Source organism: Terrapene carolina, unplaced genomic scaffold (genome assembly GCF_002925995.2).
Source record: "Terrapene carolina triunguis isolate 2854851 unplaced genomic scaffold, T_m_triunguis-2.0 Scaffold111, whole genome shotgun sequence".
NCBI lineage: Eukaryota > Metazoa > Chordata > Testudines > Emydidae > Terrapene > Terrapene triunguis.
The window spans coordinates 7,777,931-7,801,823 of NW_020664462.1; the positions used below are offsets into that span (position 1 = coordinate 7,777,931).

At 40.8% G+C, this 23,893-nt stretch overlaps 1 protein-coding gene across 1 annotated transcript in view; it reads right to left on the reverse strand.

The window, feature by feature from the left end:
- Positions 1 to 1,514: 1,514 nt before the first annotated feature.
- Positions 1,515 to 23,893, reverse strand: part of MINDY4 (MINDY lysine 48 deubiquitinase 4) — a 105,394-nt gene continuing 83,015 nt past the window's right edge. Inside the window, exons 14-16 of the mRNA XM_026651996.1 lie at positions 13,294 to 13,474; positions 9,246 to 9,318; positions 1,515 to 2,505 (exon numbers count right to left, since the gene is read on the reverse strand). Of these exons, the coding sequence (XP_026507781.1) occupies positions 2,457 to 2,505; positions 9,246 to 9,318; positions 13,294 to 13,474 (303 nt within the window). The 3' untranslated portion in view covers positions 1,515 to 2,456. The remainder of the gene's footprint in view (positions 2,506 to 9,245; positions 9,319 to 13,293; positions 13,475 to 23,893) is intronic.

The following is a 23,893-nucleotide window of genomic DNA, read 5'->3' on the forward strand; positions in this document are numbered from 1 at the left end:
CCTAGCTAACCTTACCAGACCAGCAGAGACCTGGATATGTGAAGGTAGAAGGCCTGCTGGGAATTGGAAGCAACGGAGGAGGAGGATACATATCCAAAGACTATTTATACTAAAAAAGTTTCTGTTCAGGTTTGGTGTCCTGGCTCACATTAAGACAGGCTCATCAATCTATAGCTAGTGATAATTTCCCTAGGTATGTATATATTTCTGTGTAGTTGAATGCTCTGCTATAACTTGTCTGAATACATGCGAATGTAAAATTAAGTTTTAATCTGAAAATTCAGACTGAAAAATTTTACTATTATTGATAGAAAAGTAGAAACTAAATATTAAATGACGACAATGTAGATAACTGAAAAAATGGATATTCCTAGGGTACCATTTTGAACATAAAAAACAGACATTAAAAATCCCTCATTAAAACATATTTTATGATAGTTGCTCCCAAAGGCATAGGAATAAATTATAGATACACCACTTCTCTGTTACCTTTCCATTAGTAAATAATATTGTTGCTTTGTTTCAAATTTTTTGTTCCATTGATTGATCTGGCCCAGTTCTGCACATTTTATTTGCAACATAACCCTCACACAGTTCATTCATGAACCCCTAGCTCTGGGTTTGGTAGCCTCTGGATTAATTGAAAGAATATGTTTTCACACATGCCTTTTATTTAACTGTTAGGAACATTACCTGTCACAGATATGTGCATCTTAAATGTAGAACATTATGGTGCCTCTGTTTTTTTACAGTTGCGAAGGGGCAAAACATCTTAGACCTTATCTACACACAAAAGTGGTATGGCTTTAACTATGTCAGAATAGTTCATGTGGTACAACGCCCCTAGTGTGGATGCAGTTATACCAGTATAAAAGTGCTTATAGTGGCATAGCTTATTCCAGCTACGTCTACACTAGAACCATTTACCTGTACAGGAATGCCAGTATACTGTACAAGCAAAGTGATCTGAGGCCTGGGCTACAATGAAAAGTTATATCGACATCAGTCTGTCAGGGGGTTGAAAAAACACACCGATGGACCTAGCTATGCTGACATAATCCCCAGTGTAGACACAGTTATGTTGATGAAAGAGGGCTTCCACCAACATAGCTAACTTTGCTCAGGGAGGTGGTGTTCCTACACCAAAAGAAAAACTTCTTCTGTCAGAATAGGCTGTGTCTGCACTACATGGCTATGGTGGCATAGGTACGCCAACATAGCTATACCAATTTAGGGCAGGTCTACACTACCGCTGACGGTCGATCTAAGCTATGCCATTTGAGTGACGTTAGTAGCGTAAGTCAAGTACACGTAGCTTAGATCTACTTACCGCGGGGCCCACATTATACTATGTCAATGGGAGACGCTCTCCCGCCAACATTGCTTCCGCCTCTCATTGAGGTGGAGTACAGAAATCGATGGGAGAGCGCTCTCCCATCGATTGAGCATGTCTTCACTAGACCCGCTAAATCGATGTTGCTGCATCGATTGCAGCAGCGCTGATTTAGCTCCATAGTGAAGACAAGCCCATTGTTTCAGTAGTGTAGAGATATCCCTAGTGTAGATGCAGCTGTGCTAGCATAGATGCACTTTGTCCTGATTTAGTAAAACCACCCCCATGCGTGAAACAAGCTATATCAGTAAAAGCAAAGTTTTGCCAGTATTGCTGTATTTACTCTAGGAGCTTCTCCTGGCACAGCTATGTTGGTCAGGGATCTCCCTCTTAATACCTCAGACTGACATAGCTATGGCTGCAGATGTTCATAATATAGACATAGTCGCCTGTACAGGCAGAGGAATAAATTCTACTAGTATAAGGACTCTTATATTGGTATAACTGGCTTCCACACTAGGGCTTGTACCAGTATAATGATATCAGTAAATATTATATCCCCACCTAGTTACACTAGTACAAAACCTGTGTGTAGTCCAGGCCATACTGCAAGTGCCTACAGTGTTAATAACCAGTTCATTGGAAAGTGTGAACTACAAAAACTAGTGAAAGAAGATAACTTCTTTCTCTAGCAGTGCTTCACGTTTGTACCTTGGTTTCCTTGGGTGGGGGCTGTGAGGGGGAGGAAGGAAAAGCAAATGTCAAAGAAATCTGGGTGCGGCTTCTTTTGTCTGATCTTTGGAGAAACTTGCAAGATGCAGAATGAACCCAGCAATGGAACTCAAGTAGAAGTTGACAGCTTTACTGCTTTGTCTGAAAGTTTATTTTGGCAGTGGAGGTTCTGTCTACTTTCACGCATTGTGCGTGACAGAGAATTTACGTAAATGATGTTTACGCAATGGATGAAATAGCTGAAGCGCAAGGTGAAATTCTTCCCGCCTGCATGCCGCGTGTCACTCAGCTTCACCATACATTGCAAAAGCGGCCAGGAGTTTCGCCCTGCTTCCTTACTGGTGAGAATAAGAACGTGCTGTTCTAGCAGTTTCCTTTTATTTCAGTTCAGTCACAAGATGGGTTCTGTGCCATTCCAGTCAATAACGGCTCCTTTCCACCTAAGGACGAAAGAGATTGTTTTATTCTAATGGGTTATGGTGCCAGTTGGAGTGGTGCCCCTCCAAAAAAAATAGCGCAGGGTGTGTTTAATTGGGGTGGACCCATGAATGTCAACCACTACCTTTGTGTATTCAACAGGAATCCACCCCTCTGGAACCACGGCTTCAACTGGAACCCATTCGCATGCTGGCTGGCACTCTCTGCAGAGGGGCCCCCAAAACTGAATTGGCCTGGAGACTAAGAGGTCTCTTATTAGGTTTCTGCCCTTAATATTCAAGGGTGAGACTTTCAAAGGCTTTTCAAAGACTTTTAGGTGCCCAACTCCCATTAGATTTCAATGGGATTTGGAGCAGCTCCCCACTTAGACTCCTTTTCAAATCCCAGTTTACTGCCTAAATTCCAGGTTTCCTAATGTGTTTTCTGGGGATAATATTACTGATCTTATTTAAACTTTGTTAAGGCCAAGCATCAGATGAGAAACAAAGGGGGGGGGACACTTGAAAACTCCTTATCTTCCCCTTCCACTGTAATCAGAGGCACACACTTAAAATCAAATAGTTGTTCCTATTATATACTGTCTTCTGCCTTAACTTCTCTGCCCCCAAAAGATTTGACATCTTTCTTGTGGTCTCTTAGTGATCTCTATAAGGGTTAACCCTAAGCAACTACTACTGCTCTAAATCTCAAATGTCACTAGGTAATTTGCACATTCCTAAATAGATGGGCCTCTGAATAGGTGATTTGTATTTGTGACCCTAAGCCCAGGAAAGTACATTTTGCTGCTGCTGCTAGCATTTATTTCTTTCAAATGCTCAATAGACACACGTCTACTGGAAAATTCTATATCTTCTCTTATCTGCCTCTGCCCTGCCCTGGAAATAATGCTAAGATACATATTTAGGAGAGCATTTTCAAATGGGCCTCTACATCTGTATACATCAACATATTTATTCAGTAATTTGTAGTAGAACCCAAAGTGTGCTAGGCATTGTCAAACTTAGAGAAAGACACCGGGCTTGATCCAAAGCCCATTGAAGTCAATGGGAGTCTTACTGATGACCTCATCGGGTTGAAGATCAGGCCCATGGAGAGTACAATTGGGTATTTAGATGAAGCATTACTTGAGCTACACACACAAACAGCCACTTGTACATGTAATATTTGCAAGTGCCTGTTTGGAAGCCTCTGAAAATGAGGTCTTTAAACCATGATTTGAGGACTTCAATAACTCAGACACAGGTTAGGGGTTTGTTACAGGAGTGGGTGGGTGATATTCTGTGGCCTGCATTGTGCAGGAGGTCAGACTAAATGATCATAATGGTCCCTTCTGACCTTAAAGTCTATGAGTCTATGAGTCACCTCCAATCTAATACATTCCAAACACCAGTTACTTTGATCTGGCTTGAAAGTCTTGTGGACTTTCGAATTAGAATCACATTGGAATCACTGCAAAAAGTTCAGAAAATGATTCATAGATTCCAAGGTCAGAAGGGACCATTGTGATCATCTAGTCTGAACTGTATAACACAGGCCATAGAACTTCCCCAAAATAATTCCTTTAAGAGAGCTTTTAGAAAAACATCCAATCTTGATTTAAAAAGTCAGTGATGAAGAATCTACTATGACCCTTGGTAAATTGTTACTAGTTGTTAATAGTTAATTACCCTCACTGTTAAAAAAGTATGCCTTATTCCCAGTCTGAATTTGTCTAGTTAGAGCTTCTAGCCATTGGATAGTGTTATACTTCTCTCTGCTAGATGGAAGAGCCCATTACTAAATAGTTGTTCCCCATGTAGATACTTCTAGACTGTAATCAAGTCACCCTTTAACTTTCTCTTTATTAAGCTAAATAGATTGAACTCTTTGAGTCTATCACTATAAGGCATTAAAGATTATAATTCTTTAATCATTCTTTTGGCTTTTCTCTGAATCCTCTCCAATTTATCAACATCCTTCCTGATGTGACCAAAAAAGCAATAATATGTGGCTAAGAAATATAATCCCCATCCTCTCCTGGCCTCTTTGGCAATGCTACAGAGCTCAGACACATCACCATTCCATGCACGCTCTGCCTGCCACATCATCTTCCATCATCAGGAGCTGGTGGGATGATATGATACGACTGTCTGGATTGGCAAATGCAAAACCACATGGTAGAAAAAGCACTCTGGTGAATGCGCTATCAACTAAAGTATTGAAATACCATCGTTATGGCGGACACCACTCTTCCTGCTGCACATTGAGACACATGTTAGTCATGTTACACTGACGATGTTTTTCTTTGTAATTAAGTTTTCAGCAAAAACAAAAGTAGAAAAAATATTCTGTGGCAAAAGTCAGGACAACTCTCACAACAACACTGATTTTCCTTACGGATTTACAAACCACTTCCCTTGAGCTATTGGTAGGCTGAAAAAAAAATCCCTTTGTTGTTCACCTCCCATAAAAGCTTGAGTTGAAGATGCTGGAATGTCAGTATTTTTCTTTTCATGAACTCACACGAAGTGCTGAACTGTCAGGTGCTGGGCACGTTCTTTCCTTATTGGCAGAATAGGCAGGGCATGGAGTATGGCAGTTTGAGCTTTCCCCCCACGCTACCCTACCTCAACTCTACCCTGGCGTTTTTGCTTCTGATTCAATTCTACTTTATCAGATTAACAATAACAAGAAACTCTTAGGGTATGTCTACACTACCGCGGTAGTTCGACGGCTGGCAATCGAACTTCCGGGTTCGATTTATCGCGTCTGGTCGGGACGCGATAATTCGAACCAGGAAGTGCTTGCCGTCGACTGCGGTACTCCACCTCAGCGAGAGGAGTACCGCGGAGTCGACGGGGGAGCCTGCCTGCCGCGTGTGGACCGCGGTAAATTCGAACTAAGGTATGTCGACTTCAGCTACGTTATTCACGTAGCTGAAGTTGCGTACCTTAGATCGAATTGGGGTGTTAGTGTAGACCAGGCCTTAGTCATGCCATTCACTTGAGGCCTCCTCCAAAGCCCATTGAGGTTAATGGGAGTGTTGCCATTGACTCCAAAGGAACCTGAATTAAGCCCTTGCAGAGCATTCAGTCTAGAATAAAGTTCATAAAGCTGGGGCTGTGCTAACTATTTGGCTGTTGCATAATGTGTGAGTAACTCGGGGTGAAATGTACCTGCAGTGCTGCCCTGCATATGGTATTTGGTACATCCCTATTGTCCCAGTGGAGTGTGTCACTTCAAAGGACAACAGCTGTATTCTGCTACTGTATAGCCCGGAAACTGCAGAGGAAGGTAGAGGCTATGGGTTAATAAAATGTATTGCTGAATTTAGATGATAAAATAAGATCAAAGTTTTGTCCCCTCAGGCAGAGCTGACAGATGTTATTTCCACCGTTGAAGACAGAAAACAACTGAGGATGGGGACTACGATACAAACGTGTTCTACTGAAGTCTGCACGGCATTGCCAAAACAACCCAAGGACGCACATTCCAGGCATCTTTTGGTCAGAATCTAACTGCTTCCCCAGATGTCTGGAGCTGGGAGGCACAATGGAAGGGCATGCGGTTGCTCTGACTCATTGGTTGGGAGTTTGCAGTTGGAAGCGACATGAGGAGGCAATGTTCAGACTGTGTTGCCTCCTGCTCCAAAGGCAAACTGCACTTCTCCGACCTTGTCTTCTCAGAGCAACGTGGACGTTAAATAAAATTAAAACACCTTCCCCCTCAAAATGCCCCTCAAAAGAACAAACAAAAACCCTGCACTGCACACCCATTTCTCCCCTTAGGAAGAGGATGAGAGAACAAACCACACATGACAGATGTTAGTTGAAATTGCTTCCTGCACTACTGGAAGGTTCTCAGTTACTACGGTGATGGGCATGATGTAAGAACCTGTATAGAACAGAACAGAATAGCGGGAAAGAAAGGGAAAAATTGAGTTCTCTTGAAAATCCCAATCTAGGATTGGAGTCCTCTGCAAAACAACTTGGTTCTGAGAATCTAGAGGGGCAAACGACAAACTTCCCCCAAATCTTGCAGCTATTCTTGCCTCCATAGTGAAAGTCTTATGGCAACAGGGATCAAGTAGGGACTAGGGATTGTTTTTGTTTAATACAAGGGTTTTTTTGAAGTATTTCCTCTGCTCTGCCTGTACCATATAAAGTAGTTTTTCCTTCTCTCTCTCTCTCTTTCTCTCTGCATGTATACTTCAGTGCCTGCTTTATAATAACCTTTGTTTCCAGAACATACTTAGCATATGGATTTTTTGTTACATATAAGAACACACAATCTTTGTTTTTCATTTTCCCTCTGTGCCTTCTGATGATTCTAAGGAACACAGTAATCAAATGGGGGCTGGGGGAAGGAGTATAACATGACCACCCTCTAGACTTGCTACTTGTTGATTGGCCGCCTGCTGACAGGCTACAGTACAATGATTAGCAACTTATCAATAAGAGCACTAGACAGACAGACAGACAGATCAATGAGACAGCCTTTAGTGCTTAGAACTGACACAAACCAGATACGTTGATAGTGGACAGGTTTCGGAGTGGTAGCCGTGTTAGTCTGTATTAGCAAAAAGAACAAGGAGTACTTGTGACACCTTAGAGACCACGTGGGTTTTAGCCCACGAAAGCTTATGCCCAAATAAATTTGTTAGTCTCTAAGGTGCCACAAGTACTCCTCGTTCTTTTTGTTGATAGTGGAATTCATTTTTAATTCCACCCTCTAAAAATTAATGTAGGGAAAAGTTTAAAAAAACACTGTGTAGAATTGTGTTGCAATGTGGCAATCCTCAAAAGTCAGGAAACAAAGTGATTATATCAACAAATTTAACTTTGTCTGCATTGCCCATCCTGCGTATTCTTTGGGTATAGGTTTCACATCCTAAACTGTCATTTGTTAGGCTGTGTGTTTAGCCAGGTCATGAGAATAGATGCATCCCATACATGCAATGTAGCTGTGCTAATGTATCTGTTGTAATGTTATGTTCTGCCTTTTCTAACTTTTTGTGATGTTGACTGTGTAATATCAGCTTTGCATTGCAATGGTGTTTGACAGTTAATGTCCCAGTTTGTTTTTTAAAAGAAAACTGGAAGTGGGGGGGTGATGACAATAGGAAATTAAAAAATGTGGAGCTGTTTGTGTTGCTGATTTAACAAGTGCTACAGTCTTCACCAATGATGCGTGTATGTTTCTTGCTTCAGAGATACCCAGTTACGGGATTTTCCAAGCTCGGCCAGTGGAGAGGATACATTTTTTTGTTTAGCTAGTTACACACATAATCTCCCTCCCCCTCCATTGACACAATTGGGAATCTTCTCATCCACTTCAATGTGTGAACTGGATTAAGCCCTTAAATAGCTGCACAAACATGACTACCACACTTATTTTGAAGTACCAAAATCTGTCCTCCGACATGTGCATGAAATTCCCATTGCAGTGGGAGTTGTGCATATTTGAGGGCAGCAGTTGGCCTAAGAGCTTACCTAACAAAACAAAAACAATTTCTATTGTGCATGCTCAGTCCCATTTCTTCAAACAATCAGAACATTGTGTAAAAACAGGGGCTTTTGCAATCTTGAGAAATCACGTACTCCTCATAGATGCCTGTTAAAAAGCCAGGACGGCAGTTTCAAATAGCAGTGGGGGTTTTTTTGTTTTTTTTTGTAGTTATCGCAATAAAAGAAAGAGTGCTCACAATTTTTTTTTTACTATGGAAATATTTGAGATTTTTTTTCACCATCACCAAAGATGAAAAGGATTTTACTCAAACCTTCAATATAAAAAAATAAATCAATAAATAAAAGCACCATCAGGCTGACCCCAAGCAGGGAATATTTTGGTTAAAAGGTTAAATGCTTCAGAAAGTTGTGAGCATGTGAAAACAGAACATTATAATAGATACTGTTCTGCGACCTTATCTATAATGGCCATCACCAGCATGACTGCTATGCCATCAGCTGTCTGAGTTAATGCTATTATAGCAGCATATCCACTCTATTTATGAGTAACCATACAAATACCCTATTCTGCCCCCATGCTCAGGTTTTATTTAAAGCATGCATGTTTATCTTACAGTACTGTTTGCTCTGTTAAGCTCACAGCATTGTCTGCCCTGTTACTGTTTTTTTTCCCCATTCATGTCTAAATCCCATTCATATTACAGTTGCTCGTCCTTCTCTGTGCTTTGAATTTGGACATTTAAAAGGACAGAAAAAAGGACTTTTCTTCTCCTTTTCACAGAAGCTGGGAATGGGTGACAGGGGATGGATCACTTGATGATTACCTCTTCTCTTCATTCCCTCTGGGGCACCTGGCATTGGCCACTGTCAGAAGACAGGATACTGGGCTAGATGGACCTTTGGGCTGACCCAGTATGGCCGTTCTTATGTTCATGCATTTTGTGCTCTTCTAACAAATTGTTTTGGGGGGCCCAATTCTGGTCCTATGGAAGTCAAGGAGAATTACTGCAATATGGCCAGCTCTTAGTGATTTACTGAAGGTTTCTTTAAGCACTAAATTGAATATCCCAGCCCATTAATGTGGTCATCATAACATCATACAGGAATAGAACCCTATTTTTGATATGTTTTGTTATCCAGCTCTGGCTCATTCAGGTCCTTTCTTTTTGTTAACCAACAACTCTGTATGACTCAGCCGGACATATTTCTTTTATGGCAAGTCAAAACCTCATTTTGAGAAAAAATTTAGAGAACTGAAACTCAGTGCCATAAAATTTTAGATGAGGGTTACTTACTTTGTCCTAATACAGTGCTCAAGTGGAGGAATAAGGTCATTTTCTTTATCTTCAGTGTAAGGCTGAACTGTATCTGCAGAGACATTTCAGATATTTATCATCACCATCATCATGCCTGGGAGTCAACATCATGGATCAGAGCCCCACTGTGCTAGGCACTGTACAAACACAGAACAAGAAGATAGTCCCTGCCCCAAAGAGCTTCCAATCTACATGCTAAATCCTCTTTCCAAATCCTGCAAACAGTAAGTATTAGCATGGGATGGCAGATCAAATATTATCATATAGAGCCGATTCCATTCAGGATGAGTCTGGTAATGTACTATGAGCAAAGGTGTAGTTTAAAGAAAAGTATGATAGTCTGAAAACGTCATAAGTGGTACTTCTATTATTTAAAAATGGTACCCTGCCATTCAGAACCACTTACGTTTTACCAATCATTTCCCCACAAAGCCTATAGTGGCACACACATGACCTCTCTTCTTAAATGCGGGACAAAACTCGTTTTAACGGGAAGTACAGCAATCAATATACATGCAATACCCAATAGCCTCAATCAGTTACTTTTCAATTAAGTCAATCAAACTTTTTACAGTAACCTATGGCAGCTGCCTTGGAATTATGGGTGGTGAATGTGCCTCTGGAGAAAATGCCACCTTCTAATAACTCCAACCACAGTTATATTTTCCCTAGCAATTAGGAAATGACTGTATGCTCCTGAGAACCCCATTTTAAAGAGTTCTGAGTTCAAAGGATGTTTGAATGGGATAAGATACATGGTCATCATCTGTAATCATTATAAAGATCAGCGACATCTCTCCAGAAGTCCAAAAAAAGTCATTCTTTTCTGAAAGTTCTGTGTAAAATATATAATAAATATCTCTGAACCCACGGAGAGTCCCTGAATGACTGACAAAGGCACATGGGTGAAACAGGAGAGTCATGTAAAGTTCTCATGGAGTGTATCGTTTCCTCCAAATAAATCAGCCTATTTGCTGCCTATATCTGAGTAGGACTTTCTGTGGGGAAGAAGGCCCTTTTTGCCCTGTAAAGGCAGAGTGAAGTTCTGCGACCAGGGATTTGCTCTGTTTTTTGGCAAGAGATAACAGGTATTCTCTCTAACTTGTGGCAAATGGGTCCATATGAGTGAGCACTATAGATAAAATCTGCCCCTATGCAAAGGGCGAGCATGAGACTGTGTATCAGTAAAGTCCTACATAGATTGTGTTCTGGTCCACTCCGAATGAAGTTAATTCTGCTTGCCACTTCTTGACTCTTTCTCTATTTTTGCAAAAGGCTTTACCAGGCCTTGATTCTGCCTCCTTGGTTACAAACTACAGCCCTGGGCAAAGGGCATCATTTCAAGGAACGCTACTTTTGCACATCTGGTCAAAGAAAGCACAGCGCATACGGACTCAGAAGACTCAGTTCCACTTTTTAGGAGATGTTAAAGAACTCCAATATTTCTCATGATCAAACAAAGTTTGTACTGAGCAGGATGGCTATCTCCAAAGACACACAATGGGCTCAGAGGACTCTTAGAGAGATTTTCTAGCTGGAATGGTGAAACTATTTGGAGTTAATGCTGTACTGCAAAATTCCAAAGATAAGAAAAGATTTAGTAGTGCAAACCGTTTGGGGGAGTGATGCCTTAAACTTAAAACATATTTCTGAATCCAAGCCTAATTCCAGAGGAGAAATAAATTGGAGTCATAAGAGTTGGTTGAATGGTACAAAGAAACAATACACAACATAATAATTAGCAATTTCTCATCCACAGATTTCAAAGTGTGAGCAAGTATTATTATTCCTGTTCTACTGATGGATAAACTAAGAACAACAGAAGTGAAGTGACTTGCCCAAGTGCACAGATGTTAGTAGCAGTGGAGTAAATAGAACCTAGGTCTCTACTATTATGGTGACAAATGACGTCCTTGCCACAAACTGAAACTCACCGCCGTTAGAAATAATTAATAAGTAAGGGTTCTCCTTGACCATGGACAACTAATAAGACTGGCTTGAACCAAAAGGGTGTGTTGTTGCTTTTCAATAACACAAAAACTGAAATGTTTTTTCTCAAACTTACAAAAACATTGGAAAAAATCATGGAAAAGGTCAGCCCAAGAGGCATACGTTTCACAAAAATTGGGGGCATATGAAAAAATAAATGTAGTAGCTGTGTGTAAGGGTAGCAGGAGCTATTTATAATAAAGGTTCTCTCCTAGTGGCCCTTTGTACGATATATGTTAGTAAGTCTTCTCACTTCTGAAATAGACCACATATGGGTACCTGGAAGTTTGTTTATTTATGGAGATGATCCAGTGGTGAGCTGGAGCCGGTTCACACCGGTCGTGCGAACCGGTTGTTAAATTTAGAAGCCGGTTTAGAACCGGTTATTAAAGGGGTGGGCAAACACCGGCCCACGGGCCACATCCGGCCCGCGGGAACATCCTGTCCGGCCCGCCTGAGCTCCCGGCTGGGGAGGCTCCCCCAGCCCCTCCCCCACCTTCCCCCTTCTCACAGAGCCTCAGCGTACCGTGCCGCCGGCGCCAGCGCTCTGGACCGCTCCTGGGCAGCTCTGCAGCTCCTGCTGCTTTGAGCGGCATGGTAAGGGGGTGGGGCTGCGAGCTCCAGCGGGCCGTGCGGCATCCATACACCCTGCCCTGAGCAGCATGGTAAGGGGGCTGGGCCAGGGCTGGGAGGAGGGGTTGGATAAGGGGCAGGGAGCAGTTGGGGGGGCAGAGGTTCTGGGGGGGCGGTCAGGGGACGGGGAATGGGGGGGGTTGAGTAGACGTGGGAGTCCCGGGGGTCTGTTGGGGTGGTGGTGGATGGGGTCGGGGCAGTCAGGGGACAGGGAGCGGGGTGAGTTGGGTAGGGGGTGGGGTCCTGGGGGGCAGTTAGGGTGGGGGGGTCTCTGGAAGGGGTGGTCAGGGGACAAGGAGCAGGGGGGGTTGATGGATTGTGGGTTCTGAGGGGGGCAGTTGGGGGCAGGACGTGGGTGGGGGTCGGATGGGGGGGTAGGCTGTTTTGGGAGGCATGTGGGGCTTGTGCTCACCGGGTGGTTCCCTACCAGAACGGGCTTGTACTCACCGGCGGCACTTCGGCGGCAGGTCTTTCACTCGCTCCGGGTCTTCGTTGGCACGGCGGCGGCGGGTCCTTCAGTGCCGCCGAAGACCCGGAGCAAGTGAAGGACCCGCCGCCGAAGAACCGGTAGGGAAACGGTTCCTAAGATTTTGGCAGCTGATCACTGAGATAACCTACAACCTTCATAATCATCCCAGTAGGACGGACTCTAGGTGAATTTGAGTAAGAAGATCCAAACTATGGTGCTGCTACAATTTCACTTACCAAAGACCAAATCTTGAAAGGTGCTCCCGAGCACCCACAACTCCACACTGCAACTCTCAAGGTTGGGCACATCAGCTCTGTTTAATGAGTGGCCAGATTGCCCACTTACAACTAGCCATGACTAAAGGGCAGTGTGTAGGTGTGCTGCCTCACAAGCAGTCCAAGGAAGGAATTGGACCTTATTAGCAGCAGATTACTATATTCCCTGCACCAACTCAGCTGTCCCCGAAGGAGCATTAAGGTTCGAGCTAAGGCTGTAACCATTCCCCACCCTCTCTGCCATTTCCCACCCATCCTGCTAGGGGAGGGGGTAATACTGAGCCTGCAGTACCTACTTTGTCCCCTGCGCCTGCAGAGGTGTGGAGCCTATCCACAACTGGTTTATGGCCCTGTGAGTCTGGATAGACCAGATCACAATCTAGCCCTTAGAAATCAGCTTTCTTTAAGGGTGTAGGAGATTCTGGGAAATAGTGCATGCTCACTTTTAAACCTTTAAGGGCCCTTAACCTCAAAATTATCATGATGCGAACTCTATTTATTGTAACTAATAATGGAAAGCTAGGCAATGAGCACCAAACCTCTAATAGTCTGATACCAACAACAGCTGGCTAGATTTGGGTTATCTTATCAGGACTCTTCTTTCAGGTGTGATGCTGCTACTGTCACTGCGGAGGAAATGCAAAGGTTCTCCTATACATACCAACTGTTAACCGTATTTCCTCTTCCTGGTTGGCCAGGCCATCATAGTAATAGAGATCAAATCTCCGTTCCGTTTTCCAGTCACCTAGTAAGTCCTTTCTCAAGCAAAAAAGCACACTGAAATGGCTTTCACTGCACACGACCCAAATTGGGTACCTCGGGGTCTTCAAATAGCAGCCAACCTGGACGAAAGAGAGAAAGCATGAAAAACAAAACAGTTGATGGTGTACAATAATAGAGATAACAATAATTTTCACTAATTTATCACTTTCAACAAACATTAATTAATTAAGGCTCATAGTACACCACTAAAGCTGGTACAGATTATTTCCCCTATTTTTACAATTAGGTAAACCGAGGCACAATTAGGCCCAGTAACTCGCCCAAGGTTACACACAGATATGTTTTTCACTGCAACAAAGGTGTGTTCTTAGCTTGGTTTAATTAACAGGGGTTAAATTAGCAGCGAAGACACTGCAACTTGGCCATTAACTTACCATAGCAGCTTGAGTTAAAGCCTATAGAGGAACCTGAGGTTAAACTCAAGTTACTAACCTAAGTTAAAAGCCGATTTACTGTATCTTCACTGCTATTGTAACCTGAGTTAGCTAACCGCAGTTAAGAACACCTCTTTTTCACAGAGGGTGAAATCCTGGCCTGACTGAAGTCAGTGGCAGAATTCCCATTGGCTTCAATGGGCCCAGGATTCCATCCCTGGAATTCAGAAGCAAGGAGAACCCAGTTACCTGCAATAGCTACTAAACCACACTGAAAAGAGTAGAGTAATACGATGATGATGATTTAGTTATTCCTAGGTGCTGTACAGACATATTGGAAGACAAAATCCCTGCTCTGAAGAGTTTACAATCGAATACAATCCCCTCATATCGACACATTTTTCATTGGCATCTCAAATTCAGGGGGTTGGGTTGGGTTGGGTTTGGTTTTGAATGAGTAGAATAAAACAATACAATCTTTTGACGTTGAACAACCTTTTCCATTATTACTAAAATGGAAAGATTCTCAGAATCTCAGATGGAGTAAAATCAACGCATTAGTATTGGCCGCCTTTGATAAACCTCAGTTCTTTTTTTTTAACCTTCAATTGCAAGGACCTTATCATGCTCTCAAGTCACATTTGCAACTCCTGCTGACCTCATATGGACGGTCCACCCACAGACTAAATATAGCCCTAAGCATTCTTCATGGAAAAACAATATAAAGTGTAACTTACTTGAATGGCCATTATTTTTAAATCTTCCAACAGTTTGAAATATAAGTAAATACAGTATTATTGATGGTTTTTGAATAATCACCTAACTTATCATCTATCTATCTATCTATCTATCTATCTATCTATCTATCTATCTATCGTAGGGTTTTATCCTGCTGCCCACCACTGTAGAATCTGACCACCTTCCACGTAAAATCGATAGCAATAGCAAAGTCCCTACTGGACTTCATAGAGTCTCTGACACTTCTTCCTTTTTGGGGTAAAAACTCTTCTTGGGGTGCATGTTTTTTATATATGTATATTTTATATATGTCTATATAATATAGATATGTATATTGCACAAATATATATATATTTCTGGTGTTTACAACATACTGATATGTAAATTATTTAGGCCATGCTCCTATATCCACTGATGTCAATAAGATTTTCTTTTCCTGCCTTAATCTGTTCCATGATAAAAACAACGAGGAGTACTTGTGGCACCGTAGAGCCTAACAAATTTATTTGGGCATAAGCTTTCGTGGGCTAAAACTCACTTCAGTACCATCCCCTTCCCTCCCCAAGTCCTGTGTTGCCCTTTTACGATGACACCGTCCTGAAATCAATGCAATGTCCAGAGGTATTGGTTCACATGGAGCAGCAGCAGATGTGTTCACTTACTGGGACCAGTCTATCATGCAGTACATTTTACAGCAGGGAGCAAGCTCAGGATTTCAGCCCCTCTACTAACAGGTAAATGGATAAATATAGTAGCTGGACTGTTTAATGCACCAGGAACACCTTTCTTTTTTCTTCCTGTTGGGATTTAAGTTTTCAGCTATAAAAGATATTTAGTTATTTGCTATATTCCTGTAATTGAAATATGGCATCTGAACACAATGCAGCTTTGTTTTCCCCATGGAACTGCTGACTGTTTTATCTTCCAGAAATTGTTTAGGGAAACTAAAGACAAAAATAAAGCTTCTATGTTAACAGGATAGCTTTTATTATGATTATAATTATTTCCATTGAGGTGGTGCCTAGAGACCCCAACTCTATTGTGTTAGGTGCTGTACAAACATTAACTTTAGAACTGCTTAACATTAGAATGGTATGTCTGATTTTCATAGATCCAGTATTCTTCTTTCCTTCATATTATTTTTCCTTTTTTAATATTGTGAATTTTATCTTGATGACTGCTGCACTGATAACCACAGAAATCGAAGCCTTCCGTTTAGCCACACTTTTTATGCCACTTCTATTCTCTGCAAAACTGCTGTCATTGGTACAAGGTATTGGACAATGACTCTACAAAGAGACGTAAGGTCAACTGTCATCCTCCAACACAGAACTACTTGTTCTGAGGGTCAGTAACTTTCAAAAGAAGTTTGGACATTATATGGATAATGAGAATATCCACAGTTACATTAGGGTGAATACAAATATATAAAAAGGCTCTAAATCCTCATCCACTAACTAAAAAGAAACCTTCCCTTTGGGCTGGTGTTCCATAATAATTGTCCACTATGTGGCTTCTTGCAACTTTCCCTAAAGCTTCTGGTGTTGGCCACTGTCAGAGAAAGGATTTTGGACTAGGTGGACGCTGCTCTAGATCTGATCTGATAAGTCTTTTATTCCTGAGTTCCTGGGACTGAATAAAGATGTCAGGAGAGGGTTCTAGCAGGTCTATTTGCTACTGTGGACATTATGGTATATATTGCATATATAATGCTGCTTCCAATTCTCAGGCACATTGCCTATAGACAATGTGAGCTAATCAGAAAAAATAAAGGATATGCTGTATAGCCCATTCCATTACACAAATCTAAACAAAATTCTCAGAATTGTGAATTATGCACTTTTGTTAATAAGATATATATTTTGCATCTGAAATGTTATATAAACACAAAATCAAGCATCTTCCTGAAGCAGAGTTCCTTGGGATGTTAGGTAACAATTCTCTAGATCAGTAAGTAACTGTTCCCTGACTCATTACTTTGTTAATGTCTACATAACACATCCTTTTATTCAATAGTTTGGAGAGGGAGGGGTTGTAAATTCTTGGCTCAAAAGTACAGAAGAAATTTTGCAAAGTTAAAAGCTAAAAAAATAGATCATCATAAAAGAGATAACAATAAGAGAAGTACATAGATCTAAGATTTCAAATGAGAGGGAAATTGATGAAAAGATTTCACTTTACAAAGACACTTATATTAGTATTCATGTAAATCAAAGACAAATGTGAATAGTCAGTGACTTCCTTGTAACAATGCTGTCATCCCATAAATGGCTGCTAAAATAACACCCAAAAGGCTTCAAACAATATGTGCTGATGTGAGATTAAGAAAATAGAAAAAGGTTTCCAACCAAGGTTCCACTCTAGTTCTTATTCATTCGAACAGTCCCACTGAAGTCAATAGGGCTGCTCATGTGAGTAAGGCCTGCAGAATCATAGAATCATAGACTTTAAGGTCAGAAGGGACCATTATGATCATCTAGTCTGACCTCCTGCACAACACAGGCCACAGAATCTCACCCACCCACTCCTGTATCAAACCTGTGTCTGAGCCATTGAAGTCCTCAAATCGTGGTTTAAAGACTTCAAGATGCAGAGAATCTTCCAGCAAGTGACCCGTGCCCCATGCTGCAGCCTCAGATATGTATATTGCACAAAGAACTAAAAGCACATACTGCATTAACATAATACGTGTTCCACTAGTGTTTAAAACATTGCATACCAAATCCTCAACTATTGTAAACAACAGAGCTACACCAATTACACTAGAGGAAGAGTTGGTCTTAACTATATCATAAAATAGTGTTGTTAGTTGGACTTATAATCAAGGGTTTCAATGAAACAAATACTATCAGCTCTCCCCAAGATTTGAGACCAGAGACCAATAACACAGTGAAAAGGGGAATATAGCCTAATGGGGGAATGTTCACAAGTGCTCATTTGCTGGCCTAACTTGCTTCTGTTGAAGTCAATGGTCAAACTTCAAATTTAGGCCAACATTGAGGGCTTTTGAAAATCCCACCCTGGATACTATTTCTGATGTGTCACCTTCAAGAAGATAATGGCAGTCAAATACCCCAAGTTTTCTGCAAGAGGAGATGAATTCTGTGCCCATGCCTCTTGTTGGCCAAAGAAGCCAGTTGTTTGCCCCAGCCTCACCCACTAGCAAGAAGAGCTTGCATATTTTCCTGATGTCTCACACTCAGGAGACTCATTCATCTTTGTCTGTTGAAATCACACTGATGCACATGCAGAATTCAGAGTGTGTAAATAAAAACCCAAAGATTCCCTTCTCTCCTCTTGGGCTGCTGAAAATCTTTAGACAAGCCCTATTTACTCAGGCCATGTCTACATTTACCGGTAGATCGGCACTGCTGTGATTGATGCAGCGGTGTCAATTTAGCGGGTCTGCTAAGTCAATGGCAGAGCACTCTCCTGTCAAATCCGGTACTCCAGCTCCCTGCGAAGAGTAAGAAATCGGTGGGAGAGCATCTCCCAAGACACAGCGCAGTGTAGACACTGCAGTAAGTCAACCTAAGCTGTGTCAACTTCAGTTACGTTACTGAAGCAGCATAACTTAGGTCAACTTACCACGGTAGTGTAAACCAACCCTAAGAGCTTGCAGAGAGATCTGGCTCTTGGACCTATTAGTGTTTAACAATTGTCATTTTTGTTATGGGCCAGCCATATGCTTTGTACTTTACAGGAGACAAGTATAAAGAGAGTCCTCTCTTAAGAAGCCTATATTCGTATCACAAATGAATACTATAATGCATCAGTTTTAAAATATTTCATCACTTTTGACAGATGCTTATTAACCTATTGCAGGCAAAAAGGTGTGTGTGGGGGGAATATAGGGAGTTAGGTATCTTTTATGCTGCATGTTTACAATCCTACAGAGACTTCCCTACCACTTTGCCCCTCCCTTACAAATCCCTTAAGTACTCTCATAAATTTCACTGAGGCAATTTTCATCTTTGGAAAATGTCAACCTTTCAGAAGAGAGCACCTGCAAAGAAAGACTCATTTCCAACTCTCTGGGTGGTCTTTTTACACCTCTGACTTAATTTCATACTTGCACAATGGCAAATTTAACTCTCCTCCCCAACACTTACTGTGGCAGGATCATTTCCAATGTATCTGCCACTGTGAAAGTTCCTGATCTGCACATATTTCACCATTCATATCTTATCTTCTTATAGCACAGGACAACTGCATTCTTGCTACGTTTGCTTCAGAAGCAATAATATGAGGCAGAGGCTTTTTTCCCCCCTGTTTTTGGTGCTTTAGTAAGTCACACAGCTTGAGCAGAAACCAATCAATGTTCTCATCATTCCTTGTAATGTTTATAATTCAGATGGGAAGAGGATGCAACATCAGAAAAAACAAGGGGTCTGAATGGCCATGGTTGATGCTTTTTTTGTTCCATTTTATTTAGCACAGTTTTTAATTTTTATGCTTGCTGTGTTTTACATTCTTTAAATTTGAATTGTATTTATTTATAATATCAACCCTGCCTTTTCCTGCCTTATTTTTGTTTGCTCGGGTATGACTGTTACACTTACAAGCTCCTCTCCTGCAAAGTCCTATCTTGCAAAAGTGAGTAGAGCTTGGCAAAAATAAATAAATAAATAAAATCAGTTCACTGGCAATTCTGAAAAATTAAAAAAAAAATAGTTTTGTTTTGGGCAAACCAAAAACGTGTTTTTTTTCTCAAAATTTCCAGTGAATCGAAAAGTCAACAAAACTCTGTGTAGGAAAAAAAAGTTTTATTTTGACATTTCCAAAATATTTTGATTTTTTTCAGTTCAGTTGAAACTATTCAGTGAACGCACCATGAATTTGCAAATAGTTTTGGGTCAACAAAACTGCATCTTTCAGCAAATATATTATTAAAATTTCACCCAGCACCACTGTTGAAGTCAATAGGATTCTATGTGGCTGCAAAGGCCCGGCCTCACAGATCACTGTCTGGGATCAAGGCAATAGTTTGCTAACTCATTAATGCCCCTTTTAAAAACTCGCCAATGCTACTGAACTTGCACTTATATTTTTTTCCAGTTCTAGGATGGCATGGAGGGCAGATCAGTTGTGGCCATTAAACTGTAGCAGATTTCAAGCAGATTAAAGAAAACAAAATTCAATTCTGAATGTTTGGGAATATTGATAAATAGAAGAATAGCCCTGCCAGAAACAAAAAAGTTTTAAACAGAGATCTTTGAGATAAACTAGAAATAGAGTCATGAGTATAACAGAAGCAGTATGTGATTTATTAATATTATTATTTGTATTGTGGTAGCATCTAAGAGTCCTAGTCATGGACCCAGACCCCACTGTGCTAAGCGCTGGACAAACACAGAACAATATGGCGTTGGATAGTTTTGATACAGAAGAAGAACTGTCTCGCATGATGAAATAGGAAACAGACGAAAAGGGGAAAAATAATGGAGAGGAATGGAAACAGATAGGGGTCCAATCCAAACCTCACTGAAATAAGTGACAGAACTCCCATTGACTGCAGTGGGTTTTGAACAAGGCCCTATATGCAGCCACAACATACAATTATGACCAATTATTATACCAGTGGTGCCTTACACAGGTCAGATTAAAGAGATCTATAGCAAATGAAGTGATGGCTGTGGGTCAAGAGCCTTGTGCTCTTGAAAAGGCATGCAGACATCATGGTGCCGAGTGAAGCGTGTCATCCAAGACAGACAGGTAATAATAATGAATTTCCACATCAGTTACAGACTTCACCAATCGTAATTTGCGAGTGGTAGGTCCAAGGGATGGTGATTGTAAGCTCTTTGGTTCTTTTCATTATGTGGGTGCACAGTGTTTAATTCAATGGGCCCCCACCCTGACTGGGGTCTTTAGGTGCTACTGCAACATAAATAATACATGTAAAAATAACAGTGGTGGCTTTGAGAACAGGGGTTGGTAGAGCATTCCGTGTGCAAAAGCTTAACATTTCATTTTCAAGAAGCCAAGATTTACTCGCAGTGGTATCAGAGACAGTCCAATGTTACAGAAATTTGGGCTATATTTGACCAATCTCGTTCTGTTATATTAAAAAAAAAAAAAATTAATGGAGATATCCTATCTCCTAGAACTGGAAGGGACCTTGAAAGGTCATCGAGTCCAGCCCCCTGCCTTCACTAGCAGGACCAAGTACTGATTTTGCCCCAGACCCCTAAGTGGCCCCCTCAAGGATTGAACTCACAAGCCAATGCTCAAACCACTGAGCTATCCCTCCCAGATATGCTTGCAAAATCTGTGAAAATCTCTAAAATCTAAGGCTTAATTAAAGAACTGCTGCAATCTTGTTTTGTCTTTTCTTAAACAAGTTAGAATCAGATCAATGCTAATATCCCAACAGTAATGACCAACGCTAGGAAAACAAATCCATGGATGAGATAGAAGACAAAAAGTTTTCTGTAAGGAAACACATTTCATTTCTAAGCTAAAAAGGGATTTGAATAAACAAGGAGTCAAGAACATTTTTTTTTAAATGATGGATACCTTAAGATGGAACACCCATTTTTCTCCAAAATGGAGCTCACCAGTAATTTATAGAGATATTACAGTGTCTTTGCAGAATCCATACATGAAGCAGAATCTCTACTGCTTGCTCATTACCGAACAATAAAAAGCCAAACTGATGGATAATAAAGCTTGCCCACCAGTTCCCATTTTGCATGTTTTCATCAATTATTTCTTAGCTAAGATGGTTAGATATCATTTCCCCTTGGATGAGTTGCTTCTAATACATCTAAGTGTGAGAGGTGCCTTGCGAAACAGACAAATTTCCTAGCTGCAAAAGGTTATGGGAAGAGTGTTGCACCGGGCGGATAAACAGACGAAGTACCAGAAGACAGAGAATGTGCAGTAAATTTGTGAGTTAATATAAAGCAGATCTTGTTAATGCACAGAGTGTGCTGGTTGCGTCAAAGGGGTTGAAGCTAATATTTCCCATCAGTGGCATTTTAATGAATAAGTTGAGTTAACAGATAACTGTCATTGTCCCAGTTTTCTAAATCAAGAAATGTAGGTAGAAAAGTTTAGTAACATGCCCATTTCCACCACAGCGGGAACCATTGGCAGAGCCAAGATTAGTTCTTGGTTCTGAGTCCTCCTCTCAGATCACTCACTTAACTCGTTAGGAAAGAGTGGGAAAATGAGGAGCTAAGTAGCTATGGGGAAAGGCAGTGAGGGTTAAAGACATGATAGTGTCTGGATCACTGCAGCGAGGATAACATTGAGTTTTTAATGGTGTGCACTGTATTCAACTAAAGAGTAGCTCTATTGCTTTAGACCTTTTAAGATAGACTTCACAAAACACTAGAAAATGGGCACAATCCTACACTTGGGAGATTGACTGGATATGACCTCAACGTACTTTTCCATCCCTAAGTTCTCATTCTGTGATTCACTATAAGTCACATACATGAGCCTCTAACTGTTGAAAAAAATTACTGTTCTTTTCCATTTCTGGTTCCAGTTACCATTCTCATTGCCACACTGTAATTTCATGCAGAACCTATTTACTGAAATGCTGCTAAGAAGGAAACAGTCAATTCTAAAGTCTTAGAGCCCAATTCTGTTCTCAGTTACACCAAAGTAAATACAGTGTAACCTCACTGACTTTCCTGGTGCTACTCTAGATTCACATTGGTGTAACTGAGAGTAGAATTTGGCCCTTAATTCTGAAACCAGGACAATGAGTTCCAGGCCTGGTGACATAAGTCCACTGGAATCCGATTTTTGTTACATTCCCTCCGGCATGTATTGCAGTGTACTCTAAGAACTCAAATGTACAGCAGTGACAGATGTTCTGAATAAAATGTAATAAAGTTTGCATCAGATGCCTGAACTAGTGTAGACCAAAAAAATGAAATTATGTCTACTGGGGTTTCTGCAACTGAGTAAGAATAATTGACTTGGAAAATATATTGCTGATCATGCTTCTAATTCCCAAGCAACTGCATATTAATAGAAGGCGCCACATTCCGTAAGTGTAGTATCTGGAGAATAAGTTGAAGGTGTTTGGTTTTCAGATGTTTTGGGATTTGGTAACGTAGAATTTTTGGGGGGAGTGGAGAAGTAGGTGAGTTATAATCTATACTAACCTCACTTAATGTTGTGCTACAAAACATATAACATATCTTTCACTCTGGAGCATGGAAAACATCTGTAAGAGGTGCTAATCTTTTTGAGGTTCAAGCCAAGGAAGTGATACATTCCTTATAATAATACTAAGGAAGGACTAGAAGCATGAACCAGATGCAGCAAATGTTTTCCTTGCTTTGTTTTGATCAGCATTCATCAAATTTGGACATTAATATCATGTTGGGATATTTTCTTGACTACATTGTTTTAGTCCTGAATACTGTAGTACTCTTTTTCCATTACAACTATGAAACACTAGAATTTATCAGTGTTAAGAAAATCCCACTAACTTCAGCCATATGGGAAACATTTGAAGTCAGGATTTGTTTTCAGATACATTTATTTGCATTCGATCAGTTAAAACAAATTATTAGCTTATTGCTTGATGGATGTCTTTTCATAGATTCCTAAATTGAAAAGGCCAGAGGGAACATTGTGATCATCAAGTCTGATCCCCTTTATAACACAGGCCAGAGAATTTCAAACACTATTCCAGAGTCAAGCCCAATAACTTCTGGCTGTGAGAGAACATATCTTTTAAAAAGACACACAGTCACGATTTAATGACTTCAAGTGATGGATAATCCACTACACCTGTACATAAATTGTTCCAACAGTTAATTACTCTGACTGTTTTTTTTTAAATTTCCATCTAATTTTGCATTTTCATTCTAAATGTAAATAAAATATTATTTTCAAAATTAAATGTTGAAACATGTCCCTTTATGTTGCCAGGTATTATCATTGTCTTTTATTAGTCTAGCAAAATGAGGACTGAGATGAGATTTGATTCCTCTCTACAAATACATTAGGGAGGTAAACACAAGGGAGGGAAAGAGCTATTTAAGATCAACAACAGAGTTGGCACAAGAACAAAGCAGCATAGACTGGTCATGAATATATTTGGGATGAAGGTTAGAAGAAGGTTTCTAACCATTAATGGAGCTGGGTTCTGACACAGCCTCCCAGCAGGAGAAGTGGGGACAAACAACCTAAGCTTGATAAGTTCATATATGTGATTATATGATGGGGCTCCTTGTAATAGCAGGGAACTGGACTCAGTGAACCAGGAGGTCCCTTCCAGTCCTATGTCCCTGTTATTTTTAGTGGTAGTAGCAGAATTGTATGGTGGCATCACCTAGCGGATTCATCCAGGACGGCTCCCAAATGTCCAATCACACAGTAAGTGAAATATAATGT